General features: G+C 59.2%; 1 protein-coding gene across 2 annotated transcripts in view; it reads right to left on the bottom strand.

Moving 5' to 3' along the window:
- Positions 1-15,267, bottom strand: part of LOC102004541 (aldehyde oxidase 4) — a 105,002-nt gene extending 89,735 nt beyond the window's left edge. The window contains exons 1-9 of one of the 2 annotated variants that reach the window (XM_005373240.2): positions 14,818-15,267; positions 12,814-12,871; positions 9,099-9,195; positions 7,176-7,284; positions 5,349-5,475; positions 4,303-4,364; positions 1,653-1,748; positions 1,123-1,203; positions 106-250 (exon numbers count right to left, since the gene is read on the bottom strand). In XM_005373240.2, coding sequence (XP_005373297.1) covers positions 106-250; positions 1,123-1,203; positions 1,653-1,748; positions 4,303-4,364; positions 5,349-5,475; positions 7,176-7,284; positions 9,099-9,195; positions 12,814-12,871; positions 14,818-14,871 — 829 coding nt within the window. In that variant the 5' untranslated portion in view covers positions 14,872-15,267. The remainder of the gene's footprint in view (positions 1-105; positions 251-1,122; positions 1,204-1,652; positions 1,749-4,302; positions 4,365-5,348; positions 5,476-7,175; positions 7,285-9,098; positions 9,196-12,813; positions 12,872-14,817) is intronic. The other variant, XM_013511857.1, reaches the window with a different exon arrangement.
- Between the last annotated feature and the right edge of the window lie 7,557 nt (positions 15,268-22,824).

The following is a 22,824-nucleotide window of genomic DNA, read 5'->3' on the forward strand; positions in this document are numbered from 1 at the left end:
AAGCCACGGAGCACGTCCAGAGCCGAGCTCCTCCCGCTAGTGGTGGCGGCACTTGTGACACACGTGGGGCACAGAGGCTGCCCGCCGGGGGCCAGAGCCACCTACCCACGGTCGTGTTCCCCATGACGAGCGGGGCCTGGGGGAAGTCGGCCCTCAGCTCCAGGAGGTCCATCAGGGTCACAGGGGCGAGCCAGGTGGTCCTCTCCCCCCGGAACGTCAGCCTCCGCTTGTCGGGGTCCTCCGCCATCCTCTGGGCAGAAGCAAACAGCTTGCTTTCCACTGAGCGCTGGCACTCAGCTGGGGTCCCGGCTGCCTCGGGCCAGGGCACAAGGGCAGCTGGAGACCACGGGTTGCCCAGGGGGGCCCACGCAGTGGCACAGGGCGGGCGTTTGCTGGCCACTGGGCCATTGAACAGCACACACTCTTCGTGTCGTCGCTGTGACTGGGGAGCACGCGGCGGTGGAGGGGGCCTGGTGTGGAGAGCTGTGGTGCCAGCCGTGGGTCCCCATCCTGCCCTGTGGGGACTCGGAGAGGCTGGGCTTGGGGCTTAGGCCGTGCACAGGACAAAACCCACTGATAGGTAACGTTATCCCTAAAAAGCAGCCCTTGAGCCCCTCGGCAGGTATGGAGTAAGTGGCTAGTCTTACAGATCTGCACACCCATGTTCGACTGCAGGTGGACGTCTCTATTTATACGTACGGGTTTGTGGCTCTAGACTCGTACTGGGGTCCACACGCTCTCTGAGGGGTGTGTGGGGGCCAGGACTGTCCACGAGGGCGCCGTCGGGGGGGAACGGTGCCTGTGGCACTCTGCTCGTATGACTTGTGCCCCTGTGCCCTAAGCTGAAATCGCCCAGGTCTGCTCGTCTGTGCGTCCCTCAGCGCTGGCCGAGTTCACGGGTGTGCTTAGGCTCCCTCACAGTGCGTGCTGTGGTGTGAGCCCCTGGAACCCTGGGGGTCTTCGCCTACAGGGGCCCCGAGGGCCCGTGGCCACCCGCCCACACCACCTGCATCAGCGGTCTGTGGTCAGAGCCCTAGAAACTGGTGCTGCTCCATGGGGGGCACTTCCCCTTGCAGGCGTGCGGCCTGCGGGCCCCGCCCCACGAGCACCGGAGGGCCTTACTATCAGCTCCGGGGGGAAGATGGGCTCCTGGGAGGGGTCCAGCGGCTGGAACTCGTCCTTGTCGTACAGCTTGGTACACACCTCGACAGAACACAGCAAGACACGGAGGCGGCTTCAGAGGCCCTGTGGGGCGCCGGGCCCGAGGGTGTCCCTCCCCTCCTGGGACCCAGCTGCCCCACACGTTTGCTGGGCTCACTTCCTCCCTTGGCATCGGAAGCTGGGCCGTGAGCTCAGGCACTGGCCCCCGGGGTCTCCAGCAGGTGCTGCCCTGGCTTGCGTGAGAAGCTGCCCTGGCTCAGTCCCCACTTTGCCTGCCAGGACCCCGCCCAGGCTCTGGTTGGGGGGGTGTCCTCCAAATCCCAAGGGAGGCATCTGTGGGACCGGCCCCCTGGGGTCACGGGCTCCTCATTTTGGAGGGCTTCCTATGGCCTGAATTCAGTCCTTCTGCACTTTGTTCACCCACAAGAACAGGAAACTCGCACACACGTGGGCTTAGGTCAGTGATTTCTGGGGCAAAGCCTGGTACTCACCTTCCTCCGGGCACGTACAGAGCCTGTCTCCTCCTCCTCCTCCTCCTCCTCCAGGCAGCACTTTCCAGACCCCTTCACTGGGCAGACCGTGGGCTCCTGGGGTAACAGGCTGCGGTCAAATAGGATCTGCGGCCGACTCTACTTCGCGGAGCCCTGGCGGGTGGGGCAGCAGCCTCCCACCCCTGCACGATCAGAGAGGGGAGAAGGCCACTGCCGGCCTCCTCCGGGGGGTGGGGGTGGTCACGAGGGTGGCACGGGGTGCTCCAGCGCAGTATGGGAGAAGCTGCCTTTCGGACTTTCTACCTCCCAGTGGAAACAGGCCCCAGCCATGCTCCCTTGGGTGCTGCAGGCGTCATTCTCAACCGTTTGGACACATCAAGCCCGAAAGCACTCGCCTGAGTTCCAGCGCATTTCCGCAGACCACGGCCGGAGACGCTGGCCTGACTTAACCCGCCAGTCCCTGAAATGCCACTGAGATCTCCCTCACGCTTTCCTGGACAATGTTGCTCAGGAAGCTGAGGGCCTGGGTCCATCTGCTGCATGGGCTCAGGCCAGCTCCTCCCAGGAGGGCGGAGAACCCGCCAGGAGCCGGTTGGGTGTGTCGGATCCAGGCCTGAGCAGGCGTGTGCCATCTGACCCGGCAGAGTTGGAGAGAGAGGTAGCAGGGACCCTCTCACACCAATAGGGGACGTGAACTTGGTGATCATGCTGTGAGCAAGCGGTGCCCACAGAAGAGCCAACTGCCCAGGAGGGACAGGGCCCCGCGCTGAGGAGTGGCACCTCCCTCAAACCACGGCACAGAGTTTGTCTCGGGGACAGGCACCTAGTGCCAGGGCCAGGCTGAGCCAGGAGAGGATCTGCTTCTGCAGAAGAGGAACAGTAGAATCCTGCCCACCCATATCCCACAGAGACAGTACTTCACCCCAGGATTGGAAGAATCCAGCCTCTAGTTGGTGAAACGTCTTGAAATTTTTCGATCTTGACACAGAATACATCTCTTCAAATATTTTATGGTATTTGAAATACATGGAAGTACCTTAAATTGTTTCTGGCCAATAAAAGCCATGTAAAATTAAGCCAGTGCAGTGGCCCAAGCCTGTAGTCCGTAATACTTGGGAGGCTGAGACAGGAGGATTGCAAGTTCAAGTCTAGTCTCAAAACATAATAAAAAGGCTGAGATGTCAGCTCAGCGCAAGGCCCAGGTTCAATCCCCAGTACCACAAAAATAAATAAACAAAACACCCTAGTATCTCAATAACAGTTCATTGATCTCCATCAGGAAAGGCGGGTCCTGGACTGACACCCCTGGAAACTCTCAGAGAGCATCTTCTGACATTTGCCTCCTGAAAACACCCCTCACACACACCACCATGCTCCACCTTCCTCCGCCCTGTGCGGCCCTGAGCTCCCCGTTACTGAGGTGACCTGGACCCTGGCTCTCTGCCCGGCACTGTCTGTGGTCCTGACACTGGTCCTGACACCACCTCTCGTGGTGTCACCCTACGCCCCCCACATGCTGGCCACACCCTGCCCGGGTGCCCGCTTGTCCACACTCTGCTCCCCGATGGCCTCTCGGCTCATCCCTCCTGCAGGCAGGAGCCACGGAGCTCACGGCTACTCCTCGATGGAGCACGGCCAGGCCTGTGTGGAGGTCTCAGCTCCGAGTCTCCCACTGGAACTTCCTGCTCACCTCTCTCTGTGCTCCAGCTCCAGACCCAGCTTGGAGCTTGGAGCTCCTGGCCCCACGCCCCCCCCCCCCGCCTCTGCGGCTCTCTCCGGCCTGCTGGGAGGAGCGTGCTGGGGGCGCCCTGGCTTCCCTGCGCCGCACTTTCTGTGCGCTGCCCTCTTCAGCTGAGTGGTGCACTGCATGCTCTGTTCTCAGTGCAGTGCCGAGCTTAGGGCTATCAGCAAGACAGACGATGTGGCTCTGGCGGGCGCGGGCCACTTCTTCCTCGAGCTGGCCGAGGAGAAACGCGAGGGCGCCGAGCATCTGCTGAAGATGCTGGCCGAGCTCTCTTCCAAGATGTGCAGAAACCTTCTGAAGATGAGCAGGGTAAAACCCTGGATGCCGTGGAAGCTGCCCTGGGCCTGGAGGAAAACCTCAACCAAGCCCTTCCGCATCTTCACGCCTTGGGCTCTGCCAAGACAGACCCGCCATATCTGTGCTTTCCTGCAGACCCACTTCCTACGTGAGGAGGTGGAGCTCACCAAGAAGAGAGGTGACCACCTCACCAAGCTCCGCAGGGCGAGCGAGCACCTCTTTGAAAGGCTCACCCTGTGGAACAACGAGGAGGCTATGGAGCCCGGCAGTCTCTGAGGGGCTCCTGCATCACCTGGCATCAGGGCTTCGGCCTAACCCTCTCCCTCCATCCGCTAGGCAGCTTTTCCACCTCTCTGGAGCCCCCTCCCAAACCTTGGACCAAAAGAAAATAAAGCCTTTTGCAGCAAAAAAAACCCAAACAAACAAACAAAGAAAAACAGACGATAAAGGTTCACCTTAAAGAGTACAAATGTGGGCAGCTCACCGCTTTCAGCGGTTTGGAAGGTCAGCAGGGGGTTTTTGAGAGATTATTGAATGCCATAGCTTACTTCATGCAAAGTTCGCTAGTGTATTAAGTCAAGAGGATGACTGTTCTCTTTTCAAACTCACCGCACAGAAAGTCGTTGCGCTTTCGACAATAGGTCGGTATCCAGTGCAGCGGCACAGGTTCCCTGGTTAACACGGAGTAGAGTTTTAGGGAGTAGCATAGACACACTGCATGTCCGTGTTGTATTTCAGTGAAATAGTGGTTCTCGTAATTGGACTTCGTTTTGCTCCCGAGGCCCAGACACATTCGTTTTGGATACATTTCTCCTTGGAGACGGTCTTGAGAACAGAGCTTTCCCTGACTCTTCTGGCCGGATCCCCCGCCCTGTCCTAACTGCCCTGCTCAGGAGGTGTGACCTCGCCCAGCCGTCTCACGCAGGTCCGCCCGTCTCACGCAGGCCCTTCTGCAGGGACTGAGAACAGGACAGCCACAGCCTGGGTGTTGAGGCCTCGGGGTGGGGCTGGCCTGGGAGCAGATTACTGAACAGGGCAAGGAGCTTCCTTGGACCCTTCCAAGGTCTGTAAATAGCTTTCTCCCAAGAACAAGAGACTGGGAACGAGGTAGGTTTGTTACAGAAAACCGCATCTGTTTACATCCCTTTTGGGGGTAGAAAATTATATTTGAAAATGTTAATTCGGTAGCTATTGGTCATAAAAGAATCCATGGCTCACTAAGTTGTTCGTGATAACTACCTGTTGTTTATGACCTCTGTTTTCTCTTATTAAAAACCAGCCAGGACAGACAGACTTGGAGGGTTTAAAGTCTTTCTTCTTTGCAAAGCTTAACTTTAGTAAGTAATGCTAATGAGTGAGCCTAACAGGCTACTTAAACACCAAACAGCTGAGTCTTGCCCTTCCAGCCCCCCTGAACGTCTGCACTTGGCAAGGCTCGTGTGACCACTGGAGGGCCTTGGCAGAGGGACCCAGGCCCCCAGGAAGGACAGGTTTCCCCCTGAGAGCCCCATCGCTCTGGTTCAGGTGTTCCCGTGGCCTAGCCGGCCAGCCCTTGCCAGGGGGACTTGGGCGAAGACAGTGGAGGAGGCGGGTGGGGCCTGGGTCCCTGCTTCTCCCCAGCCGCCGCCCCTCGGGTCCCCAGGGCCCAGGCTTACCTCCCAGAGCCTCGGTGACCTGCTCCGGCGTCGGGTCCGGGTGGTTCCGCAGCAGCGTGTAGATGGACATCACCATGCCGGGGCTGCAGAACCCGCACTGCGTGCCATGGCACTTGGCCAGCCTCTCCTGGGGGACGGGGGGACACCGTGGGTGCCCTAGACCTCTTGGTTCCCTGCTCGAGTGCCAGCAAAGCTAGGCAAAGCGAGGCGAGGCGAAGCAGAGTGACAGGCTCAGCGTTGTGCAAGTGAGAGCAAGCAGATATTGCTGGGGGAGATCGCTGCATTTCTTGAGGTGAACTGTGCCATTTTGCCCCCACAGTGACCTGCCGGCCTGGTGGCAGGAGTCACCCAGCGCTGCTGTGTCACTCTCGGGCGCGGGGCCTTCCCCCAGCGCCTGTCTCAAGTGCGTCAGGGGACTCCTGGGACTTTTCTTCGTCTTTAAAATCAGGGTAATAATGTAAGTAAATGGTGCGTGCGAGTCATGGAGCAGCGTCCCTGGTAAGCGCCGTCGGCACTGCCCGCATCCGTATCCCAGCTCCCGAGGAGCCGTGGTGTAATCTACGCAAAGGCGTGATCCCAGCAAAGGCGCCCGTCCTGCGGGGCTGCCCGTGTGTCTCATTTACACACACTCGGTACAACGAGGCACCGAGCAAGACACTGAGGAGTGGGGACCACCACTTCCCCTGTCTGCTCCCCGAAAGACCTGATGTCCTGAAGAAGCAGACAGGAGGCAGGACTCTGTGGACCGTCTCTGCACTCCCGGGAGGGGTTGTGAGGCACACGTTTTCAAGTAACATTTCCGCACGGCAGGGCTCCCAGCGTGTCTGTGGCTCACGGAGCACAGAGGCTGCTCGGGCACCAGGGAGAGCATGGCTGGGGTGGGCGAGTGGCTCTAGACTTTGCAGGTGGAGCTGGCTGTGAATGTTCACGCCCAGGCTTGGGGAGAAAGCCCTGATTTAGATCTTATCTTCTGTAGCATGCGTGCTTCTACTGCCATGGCTGATAGGATTTCCTAAACTCGGTAACTGAAAGTCTGTCCCCTTTCTGCAGCTTTGCTGATCAAGCCAGGGCTGGCACCTGCTAGGCCAGGCACCACCCCTGAGCTAAGCTCAGCTTACTCCTCATCAGCTCTGTCTTCAAAGACTTGTGAAATTCCTGCAGACTCCACTACTGATTCTCACAGGCTCAGGCAGGCGGGCTTCCAGGGCTTTTGAGAGAAAAGATCTGTCATCAGCAGCAGGAGGCGCTTGCGTAGGCTGCACGTCAATGTGCCCAAACCCAGCAAGGTGGCTGAAGACAAGCCCTGCTAGCAAGTGCCCGTCGAGGGCGCCTCAGCCTCCCGAGGGCGAGGAGGGCAGGGCAGGCGTTGTCTGCACCGTCTGCACCTGCGGAAGCTCCTGCTCTGTGGAGAGACAGCCCTACGCTCTCCTGCAGTCCTGCCCTTCGGAGCGCCTGGTCGTTCCGTTCTGTGCCACTGTGCGGGCCACCTGCCAGACCCTTAGGAGCACTTGCAAGTTTTCCTGCACAGCTGGCTTCTCTGTCAGGGCTCAGTAATTTTGAGATGCAGGGACGAGCTAGCGTCTTCTGTAAATGTCCCATTTCCCCTCTCTTTTCTTCTCTTGTCAGCCTGGACTTCTCTTGTAGGGCTGGGCTGGGCTGGAGGATCTCTTGGGCTCCTGACATATTAAGGTCCATGAAAGCTCCTTGGAAAGTTCTCTGCAAAGGTCCTTAGCTGGGAGGCTCAGAATAATTTAAAAGCACAAGGATAGGACACAACCTGCCCACGGCGGGTACCTCAGGCCACGGAGGGCACACACACAGCCTTACCTGCACGGGGTGGACCCTGGTTCTGATGCTGCCCACACCTTCCACGGTGGTGATGGCCGCCCCATGCAGCGAGCAGAGGGGAACCAGGCACGCGGTCGCTGGGTAATGGCTGCAGGGAACCGTGTCAAGGGAACACACAGGAACCCTGGGAGCAGCGGGCGACTCCGGTCACGACGTCTGCCCCAGAGGTGTGAGTCCTCCAGAGTGAGGTGCAGACTGGGAAACCCTGGACGGCTCACTGAGCCTGAGGAAGGGCTCACGTGGCTGGTGCTGAAGCGGGGGTGGGACAGAGTCGTGAGGCTTCCGTGTGGCCTCTAGGAAGCACCCGTCCTCACTCGTACTTTATTTCCCCTCCTCCCAAGGGAAGAAAGTGGGCAGAGGATGCACTGCCTCAGGGGGAGCCTGTGGGTGCTCTCACCCATGAAGCTTTTTTTTTTTGTCTTTTTGAGACAGGGTCTCGCTATGCAGTTCAGGCTGGCCTTAAGCTCACTTTGTAACCCAGGCTGGTCTCGAACTCGAAACGATCCTCCTGCCTCAGCCTCCCGAGTGCTGGGATTACAGGCATGCGCCACCACACCCGGCCTCTCACCCACGAAGCTTTAAAATGCAGATGTTCTTGTATCCTCGTCTCAGTGAGCAGGAGCCTCCCGGCTGGGGTCAAGCAGCCACAGCAGGCAACAGTTGCCGGGAGGAGCCGGACAGCCCTGTGCTAGCCCCTCTCTGATCTCCACCAGCGCTCGCCCTTGAAGCCCTCCGGCTTTGCTCCTGTCTCTCCACTGACGCTGCCTGGTCTCGGCTGTCCTGGCCCTTACCCTGTGCCTCATCCTGAAGGGGAGGCCGAGACGGCTCCCCCTGCAGCCTCCTGCTCCCCGCTGCACCCGGTACTGCTGTCCCCTCAGGGGCGCCTGAGCCTCACTGCCGCCTTCCTTCCTACGCGTTGCCCTCCATTCTCCTGCACTTAGAAATAAAGTCAAGTGTTTGCTGTGATCCAAACAAAACACAGCAAAACTCCACTCCCTCCCCAGATGGCCGACTTCTTTTCTTCCCTTAGTCGAGTTTCGCTGAAAGCTTCCATGGCTTCTAGCCTCTCGGTCCTCGCTGGGCCCCGACACCAGTCCCACCCCTCTGCTGACCGGGAGCAAGCACCCCGGGGTCCCTGCCCGCTGGAGATCCATGCTAGGGGCTGGCCTCGAGCTCTTCCTCGGCGCAATGCTCCCTGTGGCTCCTGCCCTCCTGCCGGCCCCGGGTGTCCCACACCTCTGCACTTCCCGCAGTCCTGCTGTCTTCCAGGTGGTCTGGACAGAAAACCTGCCTCGAGGCCAACTCATTGTTTATATCTATGTATCTCAATTTCCTGGCAAAGAGCACGTGATAATATATGTAAGCTACTGTCAACAACCTGGTATGCAGTAGATGTCAACACTGCTGGTGTTTTTATCAGCCTTGTCACAACCTCTAATGAATTATGGCTTGGAGGAGGCTCCTTGCTAGTGACAGTGTCTCTCTGGGTGCCCAGCAGGTGTCTACGTGTCCCACAGTTACCCCAAATGCTATGTGTCCTAAGCTTATCGCTGGCACCTCCTCTGCTCCTCCTCACCCACATTCCCCACCTACGCAAGATGGTCCCTCCTTTGCCTGCACAGGTGACCAGCGAGAGGTTTGCGTCCAGGATGAGGCTGGCACAGCTGCAGAGGGCTCAGTGTACGTCAGACACGCCCGATGCTCACCTTGTCTGTGAGCCCCTCTCCTGACCGCTGCCCGAGAGCCTCCTACTCTGAGGCAGAGTACAGAGGCTGGTGCGCAGGCTGGGCATCTTCTGCAGGCAGGGCATCAGGGCCTGGGAGTGCCTGGGTGTTAGCTGCCTAGGGGGAGGGGCCAGGAGTGCCCATCCCACTGTGCCCGGAGAGGCCACACAAAGGATACCGGATCTCCTGGTTTGTGGTGCTGTACCTGGACACCATGACGGTGCAGGCGCCGCAGCCACCCTCTCCGCAGGCGAATTTCGTGCCCGTGAGACGGACTGGAGGGAAAGAGTCAAGGAAAGGCCCCGGCGCTGGGACAGGCACACGACTCCCGACCCGTACACACTGGCTTCATTTCCTGCTGAGAGAGTTTGCTCAGCTTTGTGCTTACGAGTGACTGTATAAGCGAAATAAATCAGACACACAGGCTTAGATAGCACATGGCTTCTCATGTGACGAACCTGGAGAATAAGGAAATTAAACAGCAAGAGGAAAGACAGATGATAGCAAACAGGACACAGAGCTTCTGCAAGTGGCAGGAGAGCAAGGGGTGTAAGAACAAAGCTCTGCTGTGTCTGAGCACCAGCTCCGCGTGAGGGGTATGGCCGTCCAAACACGGACTGATGGGCAACGAGCCCACGGAGGGCAGAAGAGAGCTCCTGAGCCCACCTTTGCTCCTCTGCAAGCCTCGGGTCTGGGTGCATCTCTGATGATAAAACTTCCCAGAGTTCAGAGAGCTCATAAGATGGAGCACAAGGCAGCACCTTGAAGCCAACCCATTAGCGTCCACGGGACCAACCTGGACATTTGCCCACAGAGTAGAGTGGGGCTGTGGACCTCATGGCACTGGGGCCAGGTATGCACCCTTGTGGACAACGGGTCTGAACCCTGGGGGATCCCCCACAGGGGCCGTGGAGGACTTAGAATACCCCCAGCAAGGCTGGACTTTCCCTGGTACAGTGGCACAAGGCTCTCGCCATTCCTGGGATTGGCAAACACGAATCAGCCCTGTGCTCCAGAGCCAGCAAGGCCCACGATGGCTGTGTCTTTTTCCCCTAAGACACTTGCATATTTTCACAAAGGGAGAACAGATATATGCAAATATTCCGCCTCAGGTTCTCTTGGAACCGCATCCAGGAGTTGACTGAAGTTTGCTTGGGAGGTTTTCTGGAAGCCTAAGAGGATTTCAGGGGTGGAGCACGTTCCCAGCTTGGGCGGAGGCAGGGGCTGAGGCTAATCTTCACTTTAATGAATAATTCCCAGGGAGAGGTGAGGCAGAGTCAGGATGAGCCTGCTTGCTGCCGTGAGGCGCTGTCTCTCTGTGGAGCCCAGAAGGGCTGCACGCCCCGCTCTCACACCTCAGTCCCCAGTGTGAGCTGGTTGAGCCCGGCCTCCCGCCTGAGTACTGTGGGGCGTCCCTCTGGTGCTCCGTCAGCTTGGGTGTGGGAGGCAGCAAAGCCTTAGTCTTGGCTTTTGGCATCCTGGCATTTCCAAATGAAGAGGCCAAGTTTTTCTTGGCTGGTGGACAGAGTCTATTCGCATTGTCAGCGCTGAGGACAGTTTCGTGACGTGCATTCGAGGGCTGCCCTGGGCGAGGAGTGAAAACCTGGTTCCACTGGCTCTTCTGACCTCTGGACTGCTCCTCCCCGGCCCAGCCAGGGTTTCCGTGCAGTGTTAACTCATCCAAAGGCTCATTTTTAAGTAGAGTTGTCACATAGACACTGGAATCCTCAGTTGTATTTGAACTTCGGATAATAATGGATGCTATTTTAGTATAAATATATCTTATGCATTCAGATTCAAATTTACCTGGGTGGGCTGCATTTTTTATGTGTGAAATACAGCAACCCTTAAGGTCAAATACAAGCGGTGCCTTGTAAATCTAGCTTTTGGTTCCTTACGTAGATGAGTTTCCCAGGGTCTTAGCAAATATCCAGAAGTTTCCTGAGACCCCTGGGACAGCCAGCAGGCAGGCGCTGTGACAGCAGAGTCAGGCCTGGCTTCTCCTTCATTTCCTGTCACGCCCTCCCGTGCCTACCTTGAACTCTTCACATCGGTCAGGACAAACGTCTTTCAGTTTCCCAAAAGTGCCTTACTCTTTTGCCTCTGCGCCTGTCCTGGCCTCTTGTTTCCTCCCCAGCCCACTTGGGTGCCCCTCTCTAGCCTCAAGATGGCGCCCTCCTTGGCTCCAACATGGTGCCCGTTGCGCGTCTTCCTCACAGGCTAAGGCAGAGGACAGGTGTGTCTAACCCACCCTGAACAGCATTTGTCAACTGAATAGCAGGAACTGTAAGAGCTGCAGGTGCCAGCCGGGCTGTGGAGGCTGGGCGAAGGACAGCAATTGGGCTGGGTCGGAGGCATCCTTAGCTTCCTCCTCGAGCCAGGGTCTCGGGGACATTAACCCTCAGGAGCCACAGGTCCAGCCCTCAGCGGCCGCAAGCCGCTCACTGTGTGACTTGTTATCTGCTCTCAGCATAGATTGTGTAGCTGGCAGGCGATGCTAAGGGAAAGGTGACAGGATCGTGGGCCGGGCAGGTCTGGGCAGGGCGGGTGCTCTCCATAGGTGCAGCACCCAGGGGGAGCTGTGGACCCCCTCAGATCCCTGGCCGGGAGCAGGTGGAGGGAAATGGGGACCTCTCCAGACACATCTGCTCCTTGTGTGGCTGCGTCCCACTCTGCCTAAGCCAGAGGCCACGTCAGCAGGAAATTGGGGTTTTCGGGAGCCTGAAGCTCACGCCACCTGGAGGATACAGCTTCAGGGGAAAGCTGTGAACGCAAGCACCGGCCCCAGCGAGTCCTGGGACAGCAACGCAGGTGGGCGGGCCAGGCAGGACCCCAGGGCCCACTCGTGCACCCTCATTCCCCGTTCGTCTGAGCCCCCACGAGAAACAACTTAAAAACGACACCAGAGCCAGTGGCTTTCGTCAAAAGGCCAGCCGGCAACACCACACCAGCCTCACGTGCCCAGAACTGAGGCCCCTCCCGAGGCTGGCTCTGGCCGGCTAAGTTGGGGCTGCTCCTCCGTGGGTGGATCTCTCCATCCTGGCACAGCCAGACAAAGCAAGTGTGTGGGGATTTGGAAATGCCACAGAGGGCGAGCGACTGGGAGGGGCCAGGCGAGGCTGTCCAGTGCCACACTGGTCCTGGAGCCCAGCATGCACCTGGCCCTTCACACACACTCAGAGGGCATGCAGTTTTAGCCAAACGACCACAGTCGCACAGGACGCTGGGAATAGTGCAAACTGCCCTGCACATTCCTCACCCAGCGTCCCCAGCTGAGGCCATCTACACACCTGCAGGAGAGCACTGAATCAGAAGCCCCATGTGCTGCAAACCTGAACACCAGACCACAGTCTCCTGCCCCGTCCTCTCGTGTGTGACCTAGCTCATCCACAGGGTGGTGTGGCCGCCGACAGCCACTCTTCTGCGCTGGGCTTTGGTTGCACTGAATGTCTTTGGAAGGTCCCGGAGGAGCTGGGGGGTCAAGACCAGAGCTGAGAGCTGGGGCACACTGGCTACGCTTCGGAGCTGGAGATCTGTGAATGATACTTTATTCTGATGAGGATTGTGCGAGGGAGTGGGACGAGTCAGCAAGATGTCTTGTGGGCCCCTGGCTGGACGCAGGGCGGATTTCCATCCCTGCGCCTGAATGTGGAACTGGAGTCGGGTGGACATGAGTTCAAAGCGGTAAAGATTTCTCCAAAGTGAGTGCATCCTGGGGGTGATGCTTCCTTTGGTTGTGTTCAGTTGAAAAACACAACAGGGCGTGACTCAGAGAGTGCACGCTCCGGCTCCGACCGCCCCCTAAAGTGGACACGAAGGTGGTCTCCACGCTCACTCCCAGCACGTTCGCGTTTTACCACCCCTCTGAGTGGCCACAGTAAAGCAAAGGATACGGGCTCCCCGCAAGTAGAAGAGCAGGGTGACCTCGGGATCGGGCTTCTTCTCCACCACCTGCGGGGAAAGCAGAGGGTCAGGGCGAGGATGCCGCACACCGGCCATGCACCGCCATTCCGAGGCATGTTCCGGACAGGGCTGGCTTTACAGAGAGAAAACAATGCAGAAAACGTCCCGAGCACCTGGAGCCAGAGCTTCAGAGAAGGGGGGACACGGCTTCACCGCGTCTGGGTTTCCGATCTCTATGGAGATTATTCACCCTGATGAGCCTGGATTTTCGATGGCTCACACCACAGACAGCTGTGAAACGCTGCTGGGAGATTTCCTGAGGTGCGGGGTTTGCAGCCTCTCTGCTGTTAACTCTCTCTGCCCTCGGGAACCGGAGGCCCAGCGGAGGGAGAGAAGGCGTCTCCAGCTCTGCCCCACACTTTGCTGCGGGCAGGTCACAGCCTCTGCCCTCCCGTCCTGCAGGGCACAGCCAGGTCCCCGTGGGACAGCTGGGCAAGACGAGGGAAGAGTCGGAAGGACACGGGCAGCAAGGCTGCCACAAGCGCCCAGAGAGCAGGGACGCCGCCCCCACACACGGGCTGGGTCTGAGCCCCGTCCCTGGGGCTGCAGCAGGCAGCGCACCATCCTCCTGTGCTGCCTCCTCTTCCCAGGCCCCCTCTAGTCCCGGGGGATCCATGAAGCCAAGCATGAGCTCAGCACTTGAGTCCTGATTCCTGGACGCAGACAGCACAAGGCAGAGCGCCCGGGACCCTCTGCTGCACGCCCTGCATCTGTGCGGCTGTGAGGTCCTTCCCAGGTGGGGACAGGCAGGGCAGGGCTGGCGGTGGGCCAGAGGAGCCGCTCTGCCTGCGTCTCAGGTGCGGTACTCCGAGAACGCGGCCTGATAGCCGAAGACACAGGTCTCCGACACACCGCTTCCTCCCCCGAGCACCCAGCAGCCCCACCGGTGGCTCCCGACCTGTGCTGTCCCCAGCCACGACGCTGCCTCAGCTCCCCAGAGCACACAGCGGGGCCGTGTTCCCAGCACAGAACGGACGGGAACCAATGGCTGCAGCCGAAATTCGGACACGTGAGCATGGGGTCCCGGCCGCCCAGCTGTCAGGAAGTGTGTGAGGTGACAACCCCGAGGTCAGGCTTTGGGCAGGACAGCAGGCTCACTGGTGCTGAGAGCTGCACATGACACCAACAAGGAAGCAGTGACACGCAGCCCCGGTGGGCAAGACACAAGCATCCGATGGGCCAGGCAGGCACGTCCCCTCTCAGCCAGGACGTGGCCCCTGTCGTGCCCTGAGTTCAGGAAGCACAGCTCGTGCCACCTTCTGGAAAACCTACAGGACCCAGGAACCGCATTGCTCCCTGGGAAGCCGAAGCCCCGTGTGCCCATCCCCAGGCTCCTGGCCAGCGAGGACGCACGCAGGCAGCCTGGAGCGCTGTGAGTCCAGCATTCAGAGAGCAGCGCAAATCTCCAAACCGGGGCAGTCACCAAGAGGAGGGAGACTCGCAGCCACCACCCGTGTCCGCGCAGCCACACTGTCATAGCCCGTGGCTGAGCAACTCAGTGTCAGGAGAGCTGGAGCAGTGCGCGTGCCGACGAACTGCGCTGGAGAGGCCCAGCCCGGACACAGTTCCCAGCTCTTCCAGAGGGTCCAGTGCTACACCCAGCATGCTAAAGTCTACAGCAAAACCATTTCGAATGCAAAACCACAAAACAAACCAGATGAAATAAGAGAATCTCCCCCACTGATTCCAAAAGAAAAACAAGCAAGCAGAAGTCCCTATGTTTAGATAATTTGACACCAAAACTTGAACTAAAAATTTATGGTCAGGTTCACATCCTTATATATGACTTGAGAGACAGAGACAGAGACAGAGAGAGAGACAGAGAGAGATTAAAAGGATAAGAAATAGCATCACAGTGAAGGAAAGGTTGGCTTTTATGAAAATTCATGGTAATGAATATATGAAAATTCCCATGCATCGCATCATAAACTTACCTTTTTCCCATTCACAAAAAAAATCAGCTCATCAGAACTGGAGGGGGAAGGCATCTTGGCAGACAGAACCCCGCCTGAGCCGCTGTATCTTCTGAGCAGGTCTATCAGACCGTAAGCTGCCAAAGCAGCCCACACAAGATTTATAGTCACTCAGTTGCCCCGAGCAAGGCTCTGAGCTGAGCTCCGCCCCTGGTCCACTGCTCTTGGCATCGAACCGCTCCTGGCAGGGCCTGGGCCTTTCTTTCCTGGGAGGAAGCCAGCAGCTGTCCTTGCGCCCCTTCACGCCTGAGACCAGGAAGAGAAGCAGGCTGTCGTGACTTAGAAATCAGCCCCTGTTGTGTTGTCATCCCCAAGGCCAGCCTTTTCCTGAGGTTTCTGTGGTCAGGACACAGGGAGGCCACACCTCACACCTCAGGAAAGACCTGTGACAGTGGGCTCAAGGCCGGTGTGACACATTGACGAAGGACGGTTTCCTTCATCCTTTGCGCTCGTTAATTTTCAAATAAGGGCTGAAGACACCAAATTGTGCTAAACCACCGGCCACACACAGGCTCGCCAGGGGCTGGGGCTGCTCTCAGGACTCGTCCCATCCTCCTGTGTGAGGGGGAAATTGATTTTGTTCCTGGTGTTTTGGGGCAAAGCCTCAGCTCTGGAGTCCCCTCAGCTGAGTTCTGCCGCTGTCCTGATGCGCCCTCGCAGCGTGGGCGGAAGGAGCCCGAGGAAGGGTGTGGTTGGGAGGCTGCACTCCTGACCCATCAGCAGGCACCAGCACAAGCTCCGGGCGGTGTGGACAGGGCAGAGCGTGCCCAGCTGAGCAGTCCTGGGCAACTGGGTCACAGGACTGGCCAGGCAGGCCATGCCGGAGTGGTGAGTTGCTGGGGCCCAGGTGGCTCCGACTCCTTGCAGGTTTGTTGATCAGACCTGTCCTTCCCAGAGCTCAAGGTGACTGCCAGGGACAGTCACTCAGAACACAGGTGCCGTGTGTCTATCCTGCCTCAGCTTCCCACCAGACACCTGCCACCCAAGCCAGGGAGGGGTCAGTGCTCTTGGCTAACGCAGCCTCGGGTGCCTGCTGAGCAATCGCATGGCCCAGGGTGGATGGCTCCTTCCTGTGCTTCCGAGGGTGTGCGTGGCCACGGGGCCAAGGAGGAGTCGTGGGCCAGCCAGCGACACCGAGGGGAGGAGGGGTGGGCACTGTGGCCACAGCTCCTCTGATGCTCCCCGCTACCCCCTGCCCCACTGGGCACTGATCCACACGGCGGGAACAGGACCCTGGCAGGAAGCATTCCGGGGAGGCCGTGCACTCACACCGCCCGAACTCGTCCTTCCTGGGGTCAGCCAGCCAGCACCTTGGGGGGGCCGTGACTCCTGTGTTGGCTGCAGCCTGGTGCTCGTCCTCAGTGCCTGGCGGGTGTAGACAGCGTCACGGGGCCCCTCAGGGCCTCTTGGGTAGAGTCGCATGGCCAAGGATCCAGAGGACGCGTCATAGCACAGCAAGCGGGGCTGCATTGGTGGCCCCTGGGGTAGAACCCAAGCTTGTCAACGCCTGGCCCGTCCCTGGTGTTGGGGCGCTCCCACCCTGGCCCACACAGCCTGAGGCTGGGGACCCCCGCCCACATCCTGTCACAGGGCCTGATCGTAGGGGCACAGCCACTGTGCTGAAGACTGCGCAGCTCGGGCAGCCCTGCCGGTGACCAGGATGCAGTGAGGAGTCCAGGCTGAGGGAGGAGGACACAGGAGGACAGGACGGACAGGCAGGAGAAATAAGAGGGCACAGCATGGGCCCGCCGGGAGCTGATGTAGGGGAGAAGGTGCCGGCTGGGGGAGGGGCAGGGGGCCACCCCAGGTCACGGGGCCGCGAGACACCCGCTATGTGCCAGGCTGTGGCGCCAGCTGTTTATCAGCGGAGGTCCAGGAGCTGCCGAGAGACCCAGGGTTGGCAATGCCCACAGCTGACCTGCGGAGAGTGAGTGGGGCCCATCCAGGTCTCCAAAGCCCTGAGAGCTGACACGGACTCCCCAGGAAGTAGGAACAGGAACCCCACCCAAGACTCTGGGCTGCTGGCCCTCATCCTGGGGAGCTGGCTGTCCAAGATTACCTCTGTGTGGATGCATATGCACGTGTGTGTGCAGATGCGCACACACTCACACACACAGGTGGACAAGCATGTACACACGTGTAGTCCATGTGCACACACGTGATACATAGACACCTCCAGGGTTCTGTTGCTCTGAGGGTGCGGATGGTGCAGGTGGTGAGGAGAGGTCCGCGGGAGAGGCACGCAGGGCAGCGTGGGAGCTGAAGGCGGCGTGATCTGAGTTTGAAGACCAGGGCGCAGCGCTGTGGGGAAGTCGGCGGGGCCCTCAGACCGGGTGGCAGCAGAACAGGTGGAACGGCGTAGCCCTGGTCCCTGGCCGCGCCCCCAGCCGCCTGCTTCTCTCCTGTTAAGCACCCTGACGGGCGCTGGCTCACCGCGCTGGCTCAGGCTGATCTCAGGCCCGCAGGTCAGCTAGGAGCGCAGGAGGAACACTGTGTGTGGGCACCCGACGGCTTCCCGGATGATAATGACACAGGCCCCTCGGGTGGCTCCTCACCCCCTGCCTGCCCAGCGCTGAGTCTCAGATGTAGCTGCTGGGGAGTCCCCACATTCCTCCTCCCTCAGCAGGCCAGTGCGGGGGGGCAACGAGGGCCTCAGTGCTGCAGTGCTGGCAAGAAGGTCCCAGCAGCCAGCCCGGCCCTGTGACCCTCTCCTACAGTCGCTGCTCGGCGCAGCTGCTCCTGAGGGGCTGTGTGTAGGGCCTCGTCGGTCTCTTGGTGCTCCCTGGCGAGGGACGGCGGTGGGCATGAGGAAAAGATACACAAGCGACAAGAGCTGGGTCAGGTGGAGGCGAACTCTTACCTGACAGGTAAGAGGACCTAACAACAACAGTAGGGGCCTTCAGTTATACTCTTGCCCAGTCAGTATCGCGAGAGGTAATGTTGCCTAGCAACTAACGACTGAATTGTCCAGGCGGGATGCTTTTCTCCAGACTGAGGTATGTTGACTGCCTGAGGCTCTCTGGCTCTGTCCTGGCCTCACACACAGGACCGATTTCCACCTCCAGTCGCTCCCAACAACTGTTGGCTCCTCCAGGAGATGGCGCCGCTGCTGGTTGGGGCACCTGGGGGCCCGTCCTCGGCATGCGTCCGTCGTGGACGGACGGATGTCCCTCCAGCTCGTCCCTGAGCGTCCCGCCCAGGCTCGGGGCTTCGTGTCCACTCCCCTTGACGCTCTTGGCCCAGAGTGGGAGCCACGCGTACCGTTTGCTAGATGCTGCCCAGCGGCTGCACTCTGGGGTAGCGGCAGAGGACAGACCCAGACTTGGGCGCCAGCTGCTGCCCTCCAGGCTGCAGAGTGACCTCTCCGCTCTGCTTTGCTGCCCTTTGTGTCGCGCTATTGCAGACGTGTGCTGCCCCGTCACCTCAGAAGACGAATCCCTTCTCCTGGCTGCTGGCGGCACTGTGCAGGGTAGGTGCCTGCACCTCCAGGGCTGTCAGGGGCTCCAGCAGCGCTCAGAGGACGAACCACGCAGGCGACGCTGGCCATGCGGTTCTGACGGTGCCAGGAGCCCCCTGCTGCGGCAAGGTGGCAGCCCCGTAACAGCCGGCATGTGGCTCAGAGTCTGTGTGGAGCCCGCTGTGTGGCCGGAGGTGTAAATGCACTAGCAGTTCACCCACACACAGCGCGCAAAATGAATTCGAGAAACACCCTCGGAGCCACAGCGACTCCCCTCGGGCCAAAAACACGGTGTTCAGGAGAAGACTGCTCCGGACTTTGCTTCTTTTCAAAGTTGCGTTCTCTATTTTTAAACCAGATGCTCCGGGTGGACCCTTAAAAACCCCGCTTGGGAAGCTGAGCAGGCCACAGCTGCGGGCAGTTGTCCCCGAGGCCCGCAGGCCTGGGCCTGACCCACCCAGGCCGCGGGTTCCTGGGATCTGAGAGAAAGCAGGGCAGGCTGCAGCCTCTCCGGGGCTTCCCTCTCTTCACCCTGTGCCTGCGCTCCCCACCCCCGGCAAGAAATCCCCACCCTGAGGTGAGACACCCTCCTCCACTGGACCAAACACACATTGATGCAGTAGAGAAAAAATTCAGTGCTTCTTCCATTTTATTACAAGTAGCTCAAAATGTAAAATACCGAAACCACCATTTTCTGAGCTTAGAGTGACGGTGCTGCCCGCTTAGCCCGGCTGTGCTCCGCTCTGCGGGGCAAGGGTCTCTGGGGACCGACAAGGCAGCCGGCGGCCGAACACAGGCTGTGGCTCCTGCTGACCCGGGCCGGCTCTGCCCTGGCCCTGCACATTTTCACGGGCTGACTATGCTCACTAGCGCCTTGCAAGTCACGGAGCGTGTCCACCGCGGCCAAGCCTCCGCTCGAGTGCAGCTCTCTGGCGCTCACTGCTAACGGCAGCCCGTGTTGCCGGGTGGCCTGTGGTTCTGCTGCTCGATTCGGATGGAAACCACAGGTGGCAAAGTGCAGCTCTGTAGGCTGTCCCGACATCACCAGATGAATGGGGTGATGCCAGACGCCAGCCGCTGACCCGGCCCCCTCTGGCCCCTGCTGCCGCCGCCAGTGCCAACTTGGGCTGTGCCCAGTGCCGGTCGCTGTCTCAGTTATTCATCAGCTGCTGGTGTCTGGAACTCTTCGGCGCTCACAGCTCCTACTGTTCATTGCTTTTTCTTTTCTTTGTTTTTTTTCTTCTGGTACCAGGAATCGAACTCACAACCTTGGGCTTGCCAGGCAGGCACTGTGCCGCTGAGCTAAATCCCCAGCCCTGTTCATTGCTTTTTCTGCTGAGACAACGGCTCTGTCCACACTACTCAGGAGTCTGGAGTAGGTCTACAGGACCCTCCGAGCCCGCACTGCCTGAGACATAAATCAATAAGTCACGAGCAGGTTTACAGGACACCAAGGCGAGTCTTTATGTTAGCAGGGCCCGTGCCACAGCACAGGCGTGGTCAGTACTCTGGAGGGACGTGGCTGGGCAGTGCTGCTTGTATAGCAACCACAGGCCACGCTTGGCCCAAGAGCGGATGGGTGATCCGTCCACCTGGGCGCAGCGCTCCAGGGCAGCCCCTGCTGTCATGGCAGGAATCCAGTGAGGTGGGGGGCTGAAGCCGGGGAATCTTCTGGAAGGAAGGCCGCTGCAGAGGTTGGGGCTGTGAACACGGGCACCATTCCTCCCTCTGTGGACTCAGCCACACCAGGGTGCCCACCCTTCAAAAAGGCAGCAGACATGGCTGGGGGGGGGAGGCGCCTCCCTGGCATGGTGTGGCACCCATATTAAGTGGTATGGAGGGGAGGGCCGCTCCCTACCTCCAGGACGGTGTCAGGCCTTCTCAGAAGGACAAACTGCTGTGATACCCCTCCCACGTGGAGGTCTTCCACCTCCCTCTCCGGCCCGGCCACATTCTGTTCCAGCAGGCACTAAGCCGCAGAGGCGCCCCCTGCCTTGTGCACCAGCGAACTTTCTCCCCGAAACACAGAGCTCAGTAATCCTCGTGGGGCTCCAGACTGCCTCTCCTGATTTGTCAATCAGCAGGGCTCCGAAGCCCCAGTGACCCCTGGCCTGGAATTAGCTGAGCAGCATTTCTGTTTTTATTGTCCTCGCCAATGAGCCCGGGACAGATTGCCTGGGCCAAGACACACATTTGGTCTAGATGACTCCCTGAATATGAGCAGAGGCCCGCCTCAGGTCCAGAGTGCGAGGTCTGCAGTGTCAGACTTCCTGGTCTGCCATGCCCTTTACTCTCGGGCGGCCAGACCTCTGCCACACCTGCTGCCCCGGGAGTAGAGAAGAGGGTGGCCCCCTCCTCCTGGCCCGAGGGGCTCAGACCTCAGAGCTGAAGTGGCCTTCGGAACCAACCCACGGTTCTCCAGGGGACTCCAGTGAGCAGAGGACTGGGAGCTGAACCCCAAGACCCGTGAACAATGGACACCAGGGGAACCGACCCGCAGCGAGTGCAGGACTGGGTGGGGGCGGGCCTGTATTTCTGGTTCTGGTCGGTGGTGGCAGGGAAGGGTCTGTCTTCATCCCGACGGGAGGAGTTATATAATCCTGGACTAGGAACCCCACACCTCATGACTGTATACACAAACACAAGGGCGTTACACAAAGCAGCGGCAGGTTTCACCACACAATAGCCTCAGCGGCTGCCAAGCTGGCGGTTTCCACCCCAGGGCGTGAAAGGACGCTGTCCCTTCCCACAGCAGGTGCTCCCACCCAGTTTGCTCTGGCATGGAGAACTACTTAGCTGAACAAAAGAAGCTGAGCTCCCTGAAACTTTCCCTGGGCGACCTCTTCCTCCTCCCACACCTTAGCACTTCCCACAGCTGGACCTCGCTTCCCTCGGGAGTGCTGGCCTTGAAGACAGCGACCAAAGGGCAGGTGGAGACCTGAACAGCCCAGGGCGAGACTGCGCCTCAGATGGCCAGGCCACGCATTCCAGTGCCACGGCATCTAAGTGCTCGGAGAAGTCGGGCACCAGCCAAGGGACATCTCCTGTCTTATCACCTTAGAGAGACAAAGGTGAGCAGGCTTCTCCATACCCGAGAAACCCAGGCACTGGGTGCAGCTGAAGCCGATCAGCCCCAGAAAGGCCCTGCAGCGTTTCCCGTCGCCCCTGCATCTTGAGTGCTTGCTGGAACTCAAGGAAGGAGGCTGGAAGAGAGGCTGCAGAACTCACCGACCTATGTGTTACAGGAGCTAAACAAACAAACTTTCCCAGACAGAGCGTCTGTAGCAAATGTCCTAGTGTCCAAGAGAAAACTGATATTTTTCTTTACGTGCCACGCCACTGGCCTGCGCACACACTCTGCGGTGTTAGAGCTCTACCCGAATAAAATGTACACGTTACAATGTTTTCTGAATACGACAACTCTCACGTATAGGAGCTAATTCTGACAACACATTTTAAAGATGCACAGTATTTTGCAAAAGTCCCTATGTTAGCAATTAGTCAGAGGGGAGTGTGGCAGCCTGGTGAGTTCTGGAGAAAGGGAAGTGCCAAGGATCAAAGGGCGTGAGGGTGGGCAGGTGCTCCGCCTCTCCCAGGTATTTCCCATGCGGCTGACTCAGGTGGGTGCCTGGGGCTTGGATGGTGGCTGTGAGGGTCCAAGTCCTTGTCCCCATGCCCCGAATTCTGTGCTCCTTAGGGAAACTCCTGGTACTGACCTTCTTCCTGTGTAGACTTGTCCATTGGAAGGATGGGATGGCCGCGTGAGCCCTGATGACCATGGAGACCTGGCTGGCTGGGGAGACTCTGAGGGCTGGGAAGGCCTCGAGGGACGAGGGGACAGAGGGAGGGAGGCTCTGAGTAGAGGGGCTCTGAGAGGGGTGGAAATTGAGGGCTGAGTAGTCTCCGAGGGCCGCAGAGGCTCTGGGTGACGTTTCCTCTTTAGTTGTGTGGAATTTTGCTCTGCGACTGGCAAGAGCGGAAGGGTGGAGAGGGCTTTCTGGTGACATCTTGGCGTCACATCTCAGGCGCCTTTGCAGAGGGCTTGAAAATGCAGCCAAATAGAAACGTCCCAGGAAGAGTAGCACAGACACGGTCACTACGGGAGAACTGGTCTTAGAGCAACAGTAAAGTGCGGTGGCCAGCGGAGCCTGCTCGCCAGTGTCGCCCGTGTCTGGCCCCCTGACACGCTCGTGTTCTGCGTGTCTGGTGCAGGTCAGTGTTCCAGGCCGTTTGAATGCAGCTGTCTCTTGTGTCTCCCTCAGTAAAGGTTAGGAGCAGACCGCGCAGCTCCAGCTCTGCGAAGGAATTTCTCCTGAGAGTACAGTCACTCAGCCCGGCTTCCGCATATTCTGGTGGGCTGATTCGGAACCGGGGTGAGGCTTAGAGGTCAAACGACCTTGCAAGTCCACTGAGCCCGACAGGGTTTGTGCTGGTCGAACAGGCAGCGCCCTCCTCGCCACTAGGAATAGTGACGGCCACCCGCGGCCCCCCGGGCCTCATTCTTGTCAGCC

Source organism: Chinchilla lanigera, unplaced genomic scaffold, assembly GCF_000276665.1.
Source record: "Chinchilla lanigera isolate Chin_1 unplaced genomic scaffold, ChiLan1.0 scaffold00002, whole genome shotgun sequence".
In the NCBI taxonomy this organism is placed as follows: Eukaryota; Metazoa; Chordata; class Mammalia; order Rodentia; family Chinchillidae; genus Chinchilla; species Chinchilla lanigera.